Raw genomic sequence first — 13,196 nt, forward strand, 5'->3', positions numbered from 1 at the left:
CCCTCCCTTGGGCCTGGTTCCACTCCCCGCCCTCGGCCCCAAGCCCGCCCTTCCCGTTCCCCAGCCGCCGGGCCGGCCCGGACCCGATGCTCCCCCTGCCACGGAGCCCTGGTCCTCCCCCGCATCAGGCCCGGGCCCACTCGTCCCCTTTCCCCACCGCGGGCCCGGCCCTGCGGGGGGTGGAGGAGCGGGGCTTCTCCCCGCCGTGGGTCCCGGTCGTCCCCCTGCTGCTGCTGGTTTCAGCTGGGGCCCCATGCTCCCCTCCCCTCCCCGCTGTGGGTGGGGGGAGCGGGGAATGGGCCCGGACTGCGGGGGGAGGGGGGCACCCCCCCCCTTCTTGACAGGCAGTTGGCTAGTTGAAATATAAAAGGAATGCAAGGGGTTAGGGGAAAGGAAATAAGTTCTCTACCCACCCCTGAGAATGGTCTGTTCTGTGGGGTCTTGTACATGGGTTGACATTGCCACTCAAAAGAGTGGTGCCACCCAAGCAAGAGTCCTATCTGCTTAACAGGGTTTTGCTGCTTTCCAAAAAAGATAGCACTTGCCATAAGGAAGCCTTGCAACGTATCTTTAACTAAGGCATCTGAGCTTGTTTGTTGCATGTCCATGCTATCCTTTAGAAAATGCTGTTTCCCCAAGCCCTGCAGATTGCCACCATTCTTTGCAAGTGCATTTCATTCCTTGCAATAACCTTCCTTCAGCCTAGTTAGCTGGAAGAGCACTAATAATTTAGTCTCTAATTACTCCAGCTGCAGACCACTCTGATTTGCAGGGCTTAGGATCTGTAATGGAGCAGGCCATGGTCTCACCTCACAGCTGGCTCCTCCTATTGAAAATGTGCTTGCTCCTGCCTAGGTCACAGCACTCTTGAGTTTCTGCATGACTTTTGTCAGGCTGGTTGCAGTTCCCTTGGTACTCCTGGCGGGAGGGGGGGATGTGCTGCAGAGCTCCAGTCCTGTTGTGCCTGCCTCAGGGAACAGCATGGAGGGTTTCATCCTCTCTCCCCAAAGCCACTTGCTTCTGGATGAATCTGGAAGTGCTGCAGTCCTCTGCCAAGTCTCCCTCCCACTTCAGAGACTTGGGGGAGAAAGGGCTTTGTGTGGCTCCTTTATTTGCCAAGGGCTTGATTTTCTGTCTGTAAGCAGTAAAAGGAATTAATCCAGGAGAGTCTGATCTTTCCTGATCCCAGCCACCTGACACAAAAGGGAAGGTCCCCTCACCTGACAGGATCAGATACCTTCAGACTTCACAGGCTGTTGGTAGAGGAATCCTATCTCACCCTTGTTATTTCTCAAGCCAGCAAAGGTTGGTACTGGCCAGACAGTAGGGCCCCTGGCACACATTACATGTAAGATGTGATTAACCACGTTAAGGCAATTTGTGGTATGTCAATTCAAAGAATAAGATACCAAATTATTACACATTTTTGTATAATAATAATACCTTTGCGACTGGTTCCTATCATACCTTTAATTGAATGTGTGGCCAGATTGGGGCTTCTAGCTGTGGAGCGCACCCCAGAGGCTGGGAGCCACCTGAGCTGACAGGGCTCCCTGCTGTGGGAACTTGCTACTTGTGGGTGCAAGGGGAACCTAGGATCATGATCCCAGGCTCCCCTGCACTGGCAATAAAGTGTGATGGGATCTGATGCTGGATCCCACAGTTACATCTGGCAGATCCCTTCATTTTCATGTCTCTCAGGAGCCTAACTGCATTTTCCAGAATAGAGTGGAAAGAAATGCATTTCCCATTCTGATGTTTTCACACATTCCCTCCCTTTTCTGTGTCTCTGCCCCAGCTGCTGAACAAGGGCACAGAGCACTACTCCTACCCCTGCACGCCCACTACCATGCTGCCGCGCAGCGCCTACTGGCACCACATCACCGGCTCGCAGAACATCGCAGAATCCTCCAATTATGCTGGTGAGTTTCTCCAGAGACCATCAGAGCAGCAGCCTTATGCTTTTCCCTGCCCCTTCTACCTCCTGGGCTTCAGTCACCTGATCTGCATTCATCTAAGCACTTACCTCATCTCCTAGAGCTTGCTTACTGCTCCATAGGCCCTGTACATTGCTTGCTTTTCCCTGCCTCAATCCTTCACCTGACAGGGAGCACTTGTGAGGAGTGTAGGGAGAGCTCTGCCTAATGCGAGGCCCTCTCAGTCACTCCAACCGCAGCTTCTTTTTGTGGGCTACTGGGCTGGGTGTCAGAGCCATCTGCTACTAGTCACCCTCTCCCAGTAGGTAGCTCAGTGGTGAATGGTGCAGGAGCACTCGTGAGAGAATCTCACATTATTTAGTCTCCTTCATCAGTGGGAGGCAGTCTGGGGCGTGGTTTTGGTTGCTATGTTTTATTACAAAATAAGATGGTATAAAAGTCTGGTTTCTCTGCAGGGGAAGCATACTCGGGGGCCCAGGCCAGCTCGGACACTGACCTCTTGAATAGGTTCATCTTGCTGAAGCCAAAGCCCTCCAAAAGCGACAAAAATGAGAGCAAAGAGTCTCAGTCTGCTTCTCAGTGAGTGACCCTTCTCTTGGAGAGACCATGTTTAGTGGCCTGGCATCATGGGGAACGGGGGTGCTGAAGTTTAGGAGACATGCATTTTTTCCAGCACCCCCTCCCTTCTTTCCTGAGGGTGTTGAAGATGTGGGAATCCTCCCCCCGTCCTTGGAGAAGTTAATGGAGCTCCTTGCCACAGGGAGAGAGAGAGTGAGAAAGCAAGACTTGCATGGAAGCAGGTGCATTCTCCTATGCCAGGAGATAGCCCCAGCTGTGCCATTCTACCGGACTGCGTGTGAAGGGGCAACACTACGGAAGAAGATGACTTGTTCTATGTTTAACTATTTTATAAATATATATTGCTTATACATATTCTATAATAAGAGACTTTCCTTCTCACGTGAATTCAACTTCCTTAGTCACTGAAGAGACTTTGGGAAGACACTAGAATTTTCTAAGTCTTTTGGGAGAGTCTGTCTTTTTTCAAGGTGGTGTCATGGGGCCTCCCACAGTCAAAACAGCATTTCTGCTACAAAGAAATGCCCCACGATTTCCTCAGCATGGCTCCATGTAGAACTGTTTTCTCAAGTGGCTGAGGGGTTCAGGGCAATTGTTCAGTGGCAAATGAGTGCTGCAGTGGTACTCCAAATACTGGCAAGAAAGCAGATGGTTCAGAAAGTCTCGTTCCCACTTGGCCTCTTGCTAAAGGGGCCAGAGGTACTCAAGCATCCCACATGCTTGTCTAAGTTGAAGAAAAGAGTTCCTTCCTGAACCCATTAGAGCTTTTCCTTGGAGAGAGGAACAAGTACTCACAAGCCTAAGCAACAAGCTAATTTTGCACTTCTTGAAGATGATAACACACACACCCACACAGGAGAATTGTGATGTCTCAGGAGAAACTGGTTTTCTTTCTGAACTGTGACTTCTGCACAAACTCTCCCCTGGCTTTTGGAGGGAAGATTTTCACCTGGCTATGGGAGGCTGGTTGAGCCCATGGCCTGGGAGGTGTTTCACTTGATTATCTACATGCCCTCTGTTCAGATCCTAGTAACAGCTGCAGCATGGCTTTCCCATTTACAAGCCAGTTATTTTTCCATGCAATGGGGTGTATGTGAGGGCTGACTGGTTTTAGCACTGGCTGAGAACAAAACTGATGCCCTCAGCAAGTGGGAAAGGCCATGGAGTCATCCTAGCTCCAGCATTGTTTTTTACTGCCTAAATCAAACTGCCCCATCTATCCGTTTGGCAGAGTCAACCTTTTAGGGATGGCTTACTGCTGGAGGTAGGTCTACTTGATCTCCCCAGGTTGGTCCAGTTCCACCTGGGGGCATCCTGCCTGTTGTCACACCAAACTTGAAATTCTACTGGCGGGAGACGACTGATTGATCAGAAATACTCACCTTTCCAAGGCCCCTCGTCACTGTCACTTCCTTGTAGATGCTGATGGAGGAAGCCCCATTTTCTTTCCAATTACACATCTAACTGTGTCTCAAAGCTAGTGTTCAGAGGGCTGCTTATTATCAGGAGGCCAATTTTTTTTTTCCAGCCTATACGCTCTCCTGCCTCATTTGATACCAGTGGGTAACTGAAATGAGAATCAGTGAAATACCTTGCACACAGAAGTTGGTTTTAATATGATAAACTCAAAAGCAATTGATTTTATAGTTCTACTATTTATTGAATACCTTTTAAGAAGGGCTATCTTTTTATTGCAGTACAAACTTTGGTGTTTCCTTTGCTGTTTGTCTTTTTTTAAAGAAAAGCTCAAGGGTACTGTTTCTTTGGGGTTGGGAGCTTCGCAACTGTAGGAACCTATGGTCGAATCACCTGTAAATACTGTGTCTTGGTTCTGTGTAGATGATATATAAGAGGGTGGGGACCTTCCAACCAAATCTGCTGGAAAAGTCCTAGGACCTGATAGGACCAGCAACTGTCTAAATTGCTGTTCCAAACACCACTAAGTGCAGTGCTCTTTCCCAGTGACATTTATCTGGAGCAACAGGAACCAGATGAGTTCAGTCCTAGCCCACATACTCTATGGTACAGTGAGTAAGGTGAGTTAATATTTGTACTTTTTCACAGGCCAGAGATGATGTAACCTACTGTCATTTCCTTGCCTAAACTTCAGTCTGGCTGTCACACGATTGCCCTGGATATTAGTTTCCACTTTAGGCACTAGGGTATAATCTGTGCTTCATTCAAACAACAGAAGATGCAATCCTCAGCTGCCATAAGCAGCATGACTCCCACGATGTCACACCAATATATGGCAGCTGGGGATGTAGCCCTGTGCCTTTAAAATACAATTGAAGGGAGACTTTTTGTCTCTGAAGTGTAAAAGTCTTGGGCCAGTCTCCTGGTAGGATAACCCAGATGTTTGTTGGCATGGAGACAGAAAGCTTAGAGCTGTAAAAATGAGACAGGTAAAAGCTTGAACTGGAGCAAGAGGAAGCTAGGCTGTCTCAGGATTACACAGTGCGCAGGTGAGTTAAGCCAGGAAAAGACAGGATTTAGCATTTATTGCCAAAAATGTTTTGTTTGGGTTTGTTTGTTTTTTTTAAAGGAATTACTCAATAAATGAACCTTACTGTTCCTGCCTGTCTGTCCACAATCCTTGGATGTTTGGGAGGGATGCTTTGCATTTGTCTAGCTTGTCCTGCCATTATTCTTGATCATCACAGGACATTTCCTAATGCTGTGAGGGCAATACAAACCCACAGCTTTGTGTGAAGAGCCACTGCACCAGCAATTCTAATGAAATTAAATGAAACCATAAGAGTAAGGGGAGAAGACAGACCTAGTTTGGCTTTTCCTTCCTTTTAATGAGCTGCACTTATGCCTCAAAGGGGAAAGAAAAGGCCATAACTTTCTTCTTCTCACTTGCATCCCACACCTACCTCCCCACTCACCCAAACCTCAGTCCATTGTCCCACCAGGAAGTTAGTGGCTTGCTCCCTGCAAGTATAGTGACAGAAGGCTTAGCACCACTTGGAAACAGACAGCAGGGGGCTGTTTCAAGGTATTGAGCAGATGTAGTCAATGTGTGGCACTTCGCTGCTTTACCTAATGTACTCTGTGGATATGCCTTTGTCTAGGGCAGTGATTCTTGGCCAGGGTCTTGATACAGTCTGACCTGCTGGGATCTTCTTGAATACTTTGCAACAGAAGAACGGTTCTGTTATTTTCCTGTTGTCAGATAGTGAAAACCAAGAGCTGGCATTTTCCAAGGGAGTCCCTTAAGTATAGGGACCCTCTCTGGACTAAGGCCAGCAAAGTCATCCTTGTCCCACAATTAAGCCCTCTGCACTGTGGAATACAAGCTAAGAGGAACATTTTAAAGGACTTGAGAATTACTGAGACGCATCAAATCCTATGAGAGATTCTGAAAGCTCCTAGTGTCATATATGTAATAAAAAATCATGCTTACAGTAAAGCTAGATAATAAATGAATTAAGATCTTCATTTAATTTTGGTCCTAACTGCTGCTTTTGGATAATCTCAAAACAAGCTTAGTTTTATCTCGGGGACGGGCAATTAGTTCGGGTGGAGGGCTGCTTACAGAGTTTTGACAAGTCATCGAAGGTCGCACGACAGGCAGCCAGGGGCAGATAAATATTAATTTTGTAAGTTTTTTAGGGACCCCACAGGCCGGATAGAATGGCCCGGCGGGCCGCATTTTGCCCACCCCTGTTTTATCTGCTTTCTTGCATGATTGCCATTTCTTCTAGGAGCAGCATGAACTACTGCTTGTCAAAAATCCATTTATATTTAATTGAACAATAGACCAGGCTGGACTCCAAGCAGGGAAAGGGACACATTTCTAGTATGGCTGAGGCAGCAGAGATTTGCAATAGTATAGGCTGGGAACCAAACTACAAAAGCTGTGCTAAAAGCTCCAATGGTTGGTCCCTTGGTGTTTCTTTCTACACCCTTGTCAGGGAGCTTTGGTCTCACCTTCCACAGGGACAGAAGCTAGGATGAAGTGGGCCTTCATAACAAGCCACCAAGGAAACTCCCAGAAGCCTTGGTGATTTGTTGAGTGCCCAGCAGCCCCAAAAACCCAAGGGCAGCGCAGATGCCCTTCTTGATTCAACAGTATGAATTATGAAGACAGGCAGTGTTGGTAGTGGAGACCCAGTTCTGCACGTGGGTTACCAGGAATCAGCCAGTCTCTTGTTACCTAGGTAATAGGTACATGTTCTTGTAGGCCCAACAGAGCATATGAGAACTGCAGCATTGGAAATGCCCCCTTCATAAAAGTAGCTCACTCACTGAAAGCACTTCAGAGAAAGAAAATGTTGTTAGAAGCTTGTCTTAAAGTATTGCTGGGTGATGGTGGTGGGGGGAGCAGGGAGCTTCCAGAAACATTCAGCCAGTGAACTAGCAGCAGTTTGAGACATGCTTAAGATCCAGCCCAAATCCCAGGCTGCCTAGAACAGCAGGGGCTGCATATGTATTTGAAGCTGACTGAACCAGTGGTTTATTGATGACAGACTGCCATCCACCACACTCCCTGATGTAAAGCTTGTGCGTACAGTCTGCTCCAGAGGAGTCTTTAAATAAAGCTAAGCCTCCTCAGCGTATGGTCTCCCTTGGAGCACTGCCTTCTGCAGCAGCTCAGCTCTGTTCAAACATATGCAGCTTACTTATACAGTGCGCTGCATTTTTGTTTAAATGACAAGGCTACTGGAGGAGGGTTTGGTCTCCTTAGGAGATAATGTCAAGAGCAGCAATCAGCAGCAGAGAGCAGCACTCCCTCCAAAGCAGACCATATTAAGTTAATGTCTGCTAGAGAGAAGTAAATGACGTGACATTTCCTGCAGTCTCAGACAAGCTTTCAGGGATGGCTAAACATAAGAAAAAGGCTTTATTCAGTACAGTCACAAATACAAACAAGAGAGGGCTATGTCTCTGACAGTCACAGAACAGAGTACATGCTTCCAAAGCCTGACATATGATCAGTGTCCAGCAAAGAACTAGGGTCATTCATGCACAAGCCCCCTTCTCCTCTCTGGGACAGAGAAAAAAACAATGGGTACAGCTCTCGTCAGGGAGATCTGCATGCATAGCTACTGTGCCCTGCTGGAAAGCCTCACTCCTAGCCAGAGCGACCTCCAGGTTCTAAAAATTACAGCAGATTCATCTGGGAGGCAGACAGAAGTGTCCATAAACATTGCACCGTGACAGCTCAGTGCTGGAAAGGGCTGAAGGGATTAAGATGAAAGGCTCAGCCAAGAAGCAACAGGGCTTCTAGCAGCCCCACTCCAAGGAAGGCTACAGGCAGTCCAGATCAGAGACAGCAGCATGAATACGGTAACTTTGCACAATGGGAGAATCTCCTGGAAAGGGGCTGGGTTCAGTTTATGGTCAAGACGTCGCTCTGGATCTCATGACTCAGCTGAGTTTGGAGATCACTCAATTTCTTCTTCAGTCCGGAGAGTGCAGAGAGAACAATGGTCTCTGGCCGCAGGGACCCACAGGACTCAACGTTGTAATAAAACCTGAGATCAGCAAGGGGATTAACAGTTATCTGACATCACATGGGAAAGCAAACTAGACTTTTCCCTGCAACGCATTTCCATCCTATTGTATGTCACTGTAGAAAGATCTATCTCCTTGTCTGCTCCTCTGAGCACTAACCCTGCCTACCCACCATCTGGTTATCAGTCCTATGCAAGAGAGTCATATCTGTGTTGGTGGTTACAATGTGGCTTGCAATTTCACAGGCTACTGCATATCACTTTAGAGATCTTTGTCCAGCAGTTTCTTTAGCTGATCACAGCTACCAGGCAACCCATCACAGTAAGACAGTGACTCTGGCCGCTGCTATTTATTATTTGTACTGCAGTAATTTCAGTGCTGGAAATGGAGATACCATTAAAGCAAATGGTTCACTGGACTGGAAAGCCCACATGATTTTGAACTCCCTTAAATCAACTTTACTAAGGAAGAACTTCTTTACTGTCCGAGCCCCCAAGGTCTGGAACAGCCTGCCACCGGAGGTGGTTCAAGCACCTTCATTGAACACCTTCAAGATGAAACTGGATGCTTATCTTGCTGGGATCCTATGACCCCAGCTGACTTCCTGCCCTTTGGGCGGGGGGCTGGACTTGATGATCTTCCGAGGTCCCTTCCAGCCCTGATATCTATGAAACCCTTTCTCCTGCATCATGACATGATTCACTATTCTCAGTAGAGTCTCCCCCTCCTGGCCTCAAGGATCCTCACTGTCAGTGTGACAGACCCCCTTTGGAGACTCCTTTTATTGCTCTTAAGAATGTATTTGTGCAACTAATACATGACCTACACTACTTCTCTGCACTTGCTTGACCCCGTTGCTTCTCATCCTGTCCTGACATACAAGTAAAAAAAAAATGATCCTCTGGCTTGTGTTACATTAGACATTTGTTAATCGCTTCTTCCAACCTCTGTGCCATTTCCACCACCTGTAGCAAACCCATGATGACACTGTAATCTCCATGTTCACCCCAAAACACCACTTCCCGAAACCCCTCCACCAAAGAACTCTAGTTCCATACACAGTCTGGAAGACTCACTCTTATCTGAGTTGAGAACATCACTGAGGCCTACACTGCCACAGCTGTGGTTCTCACTCCCCAGTAACAAGGAGATTGGTCTCCTGGAGAGGCAGGACTGCCAGTGCTGGTCCCAACCCCCACCCCTCCAGTAGGCTGTAACTAAATCCCTCAGGAGCCTGCCAAATTGTTCTGAGAAGTCAATGGGCCAACATCACTTCAGACAGAATGCCCAGGCACTTTCAGGTAAGGTTTGGAAATTGTCTGCGTCTTGCAGTGCTATGGCTTGGCTGGCATCCCGTATCTTACCTCTCTGGCTTTCCATTAGGATCGTAGGGCGCCTGGGCCTCATCTTCATCAATTTCAGAGTATTCACTCTTTGGCCTGAAATCAAACAGAACAGGTAAGTTAAAGACAGGAGGCCTCCTCCTCACCTGACCATTCTCAGCCTGAGCAGCAGTGTCTGGTTGTGTGAGCTAGGACCTAAGGCACAGACATCAGACAGCTGAATGAATGGGGGAAGAATGAAGTTAGTGAATTTAGCTGTCTTAGAGGCAGAGAACTCCATCTAAGGGAAATCCAGAACAAGGATGAAAGCAGGACACAATGCCTCCAACAGATACAAGCCAACATGAGGGTATGTCACTTCTACCCTGGATCATGGTCAAAGATACATGCCAGAGCTTCTCCACCTGAGGGACAGGTTGTGCCTAGAACAGGGAGTGCCAGCATACCTGGTGCAGGAGACGATGAAAAACATAGGAAACATTATTGAAAGAATCTAGCTTCCTCCACCTCCTCCCAGCCCCCACCACCTGCCATGCTTGCAGATCAAGTGACAATTGGCTCATTAGAAGGCACCCTGCTGTTCTTTCTAATACAGCTTCCTATGGAGGCACCTCAAATATGCAGCGCTTCAGGAAGCAGTGTGGTATCTCAAGGTCCTGATTCCTGCAACTGCACTCAGCTCAGCCTTGGGTGGCAACAGATACTCCACACCCTGAGCAACAGATTTCCCTGGGCACACAGTGTGAGGGAGTCAGAAAGAGGATGAGGAATGGGGAAAAACCATAGCCAAGAAAGTGCTGAAGATGCCAAGAAGGTGGTAAAGGTAGAAGGGATATAAAATGCACAGACAAACAAAATGACAACAGAGACTAGATGAAAAGCTTTGCATGTGAGAGGTTGGCACATTGCTTGCAAACCCTTATTTTGAGTAACCTGGGGGATTAGAACATATCTATTGGAAATGATGTGAAAGGAAATTAGTTTATAACAGACATAAGTGTATTAGCCTGTAAGTATTTAGATAGGGAGATACAAAGACATCAAACAAGTCTAGGCATTGTTCCATGCCAAATATCTCAAACTAAAGATAGCATTAACTGCACCAGCCCCTCTGTTTGAAGGAACAATGCAGGCACTGCAGGACCCCTACCTTTTCTTTCTCCTGATTTATGATTTTGAACCATCAGCCATGGTATTACATTAATGTGGGGTTCTTGTGCACTTAATGTAGAGCATTTCCTCTGACAATCACACATGGCACTCAAATATCAATCAATCCTAATGCTACACTTAAATCAGAACATACCATTCCTCTGGTTTGGGGTACACTGTGTGCCTCAATGCATTGTCTGGGTCATACTCAAAGGCCACTCCTGCTGTGGGATTCCATTTGGCATGCTCCTTGCCGAAGCCCTTCTTGGCATAGGCTCGCAATCTCAGCTCCTGGCCTTTCCGTAACTTGACAATAAGGATATCTGAGAAAGACATACACAAAGTCAATGCTTTTGGGAGACCAGCTGCAAAGGAGAAATAAGGACACAGTAGCATGCTGGCATTTCAGTCAGGAATGACTGGAGAGTTGTTAGCACACTAGGGATCTTATTGGAAGCCAGAAATTGTTTAGTCTTAGAAGGGCTTACACATGCCTCCAAATAGTCTTGCAACACTCACCAAAATGAGCAGGATGTTGTATGCATGGACACAGACATGGTTCACCCCCTTGGCCTCAAGAGAAACTTTGGCATCTTTGCTGTATCACCCACTCATAAGTGAAACCTCTGGCCCAGAATGAACCCTCCTGACACCCTTTAAGTCCAAATTACCAGTAAATTCAGGGTTCTTATCTGCTGACTGAAGCAAAAATTTTAACCATCAACACGTGTTTCTTGATCAACCACAGAAGTCAGACCCACACCTGCAACTGCTACCAGGTCAAAGAACTAGTGGCCTGGTTCAAACAGCTCAAAAGAAAAATCAATTTCTTTCTGCAGCTCTTCTCTGAAAAATCACTTACCATCCTGCTCTACATAGTCATTCGGATCATTGTCTCTGCTTCGGGATGTCACCTGTACAGATCAAAAAAAGAGGAGGTTGGGTGGGGGCCAGTCATTACAAATAGAATAAGTCTCTAATGAGTTATTCACTGCAAGGACTACAAATTCAGTGAGCCCCCTGAACTCTGGTGAATAATTAGGGTAATTTCAGCAAGGCTGGTGATTTAAGTAAGGAATGGCCAGCCAGATTAGTATTTCTTCCCGTGGGCTATCCTGTATAGGATGAACAAGGGTACAATCTGTTGGCTAAATGTAGCCTGTAGAGTTTTGTAGTGTAGCACAGAGCTCCTCTAACACAGATTGAGCCTGCAGGCTACGGGGACTGTAGCCTTGGCATAATCAATGCTGCATTGCTGCTCAGAGAAAAAGCAGTGTCCACAGGCCAGAACTATGTTTTAAACAGGAACACAGCTGCGGTCTGGCTCTATTTTGTGTCCACTGGGGCTACACGTAAGTTACTGATGCAGCCTGTTATGGAGTTTCCTTAACTTGTAATATTATGAGGACTCACTCCACTATCTCTCTTCAAATCCACTCCATTTGGATTCTCTCAGGCCTAGCAAGAACCACACGGCACTGACATGACAGCTGAGCTACTGCTTTATCTAGCATTGCTGAGAATGCAGTGATCATGAGCAGCTGAATTCCCCTCTGAAGGTGAGATGCTTAAGACAGCCCCAATGGAAACTGTGTAGATGATGTAAAGTTGAGGCAATCGAGGAAGAAAATGGTAGTGGCTGATCTAATGGTGTGTGCTCCTGATATGGAGGGGAAGATGACTCTAACGTATTGCAAGGATGCATAGCATATAAATGAGACATTGTCAGTAGGAGTCTGGCTGTTTCTGTTTGTAGAAAGGATAGAGAGACTTGACAGACTAGCAATGAGAGCATTGTACTAACTGGTATAACCCTGGGGTTGTTCGAGATGAGATCACGGGATGTCACATGACGAGTCTGGTCTTCATTACACCGGACATCAAGGGTAAACTCCACAGAACACTCTGGACAAAACTCATCACATGTGCAATCCTAGGGAGACCCAGAAAGGAGTCATGATCAGCAGGGATCCGGGTTTTCCATTTCCCACAGAAAAATGGAAAAATCCCAAGGATTTTCTCTTTTACTGAGAAAAATGCGGATTTTTCATTTTAAACAGAGAAACATGAGGATTTTGCTCTTTTGCAAAAAGCTCTCTACAGGCTGGTAGAGTTCCAGCCTGCAAGGGGCTATGGGGAGCAGGAGGGTGGTCAGGCAGCAGGCGCCGTGTACATGCACATGGCCGCCAGGCAGTCTGGAGAGCAGCTCCCCTGCATAAGTGGTGGGCTGGGAATTGAGGACCCCATAGGGAGAGTTGGGCAGGGCTGGGGCTGCTCCTGCCCAGCTGGGTGATGCTTGAGGCTTGGGTCTGCAATGCGCAGCTCCAGGGCCCCAGCGAGAAGTGGGACAGGGCTGCAGGTAGCTCATTTGTGGAGCAGGATTGGCTCCCCGCCATTGTGCATGCTCCCGGGGGAATGGGGTGGGGGGGTCATGTGCCCCCCAGATCTGTGCGCAGGGCAGGGTGCCCGCTGCAGGCTTGGGCTTTCCGCCCTGCTGACCTCTCCTGGGCCCTCTACAGCCTGGTGGGCAGGACCCGGCATGGCATGGCAGAGCAGGGATTGAGTGGGGAAGCTTGCTGTCGCTGCTGCAAGCCCTGTGCTGCCCTAGCAACGTGCCCCCTGCCCTCCCTGGAGCAGCAGCATGAGGTTGTGCCCCTTGCTGCTCCAGGGTGGGCAGGGGGCACGTCACCAGCGCAGCACGGGCCTCACAGCAGGAGCAACA

At 47.8% G+C, this 13,196-nt stretch overlaps 2 protein-coding genes across 6 annotated transcripts in view; one reads left to right on the forward strand and one right to left on the reverse strand.

The window, feature by feature from the left end:
• DOK4 (docking protein 4) overlaps window positions 1-5,090 on the forward strand; it is a 66,457-nt gene extending 61,367 nt beyond the window's left edge. For all 5 annotated transcript variants that reach the window (XM_025191636.1, XM_025191639.1, XM_025191641.1 and 2 more), the window contains 2 exons: window positions 1,799-1,922; window positions 2,393-5,090. In XM_025191636.1, the coding sequence (XP_025047421.1) occupies window positions 1,799-1,922; window positions 2,393-2,520 (252 nt within the window). In that variant the 3' untranslated portion in view covers window positions 2,521-5,090. The remainder of the gene's footprint in view (window positions 1-1,798; window positions 1,923-2,392) is intronic.
• Window positions 5,091-7,333: 2,243 nt separating this feature from the next.
• The window catches only part of POLR2C (RNA polymerase II subunit C), a 10,294-nt gene continuing 4,431 nt past the window's right edge, over window positions 7,334-13,196 (reverse strand). The window contains exons 5-9 of the mRNA XM_006035485.3: window positions 12,279-12,407; window positions 11,337-11,388; window positions 10,629-10,797; window positions 9,344-9,418; window positions 7,334-7,999 (exon numbers count right to left, since the gene is read on the reverse strand). Of these exons, the coding sequence (XP_006035547.1) occupies window positions 7,855-7,999; window positions 9,344-9,418; window positions 10,629-10,797; window positions 11,337-11,388; window positions 12,279-12,407 (570 nt within the window). The 3' untranslated portion in view covers window positions 7,334-7,854. The remainder of the gene's footprint in view (window positions 8,000-9,343; window positions 9,419-10,628; window positions 10,798-11,336; window positions 11,389-12,278; window positions 12,408-13,196) is intronic.

Source organism: Alligator sinensis, unplaced genomic scaffold, assembly GCF_000455745.1.
Source record: "Alligator sinensis unplaced genomic scaffold, ASM45574v1 scaffold203_3, whole genome shotgun sequence".
NCBI classification, from domain to species: domain Eukaryota; kingdom Metazoa; phylum Chordata; order Crocodylia; family Alligatoridae; genus Alligator; species Alligator sinensis.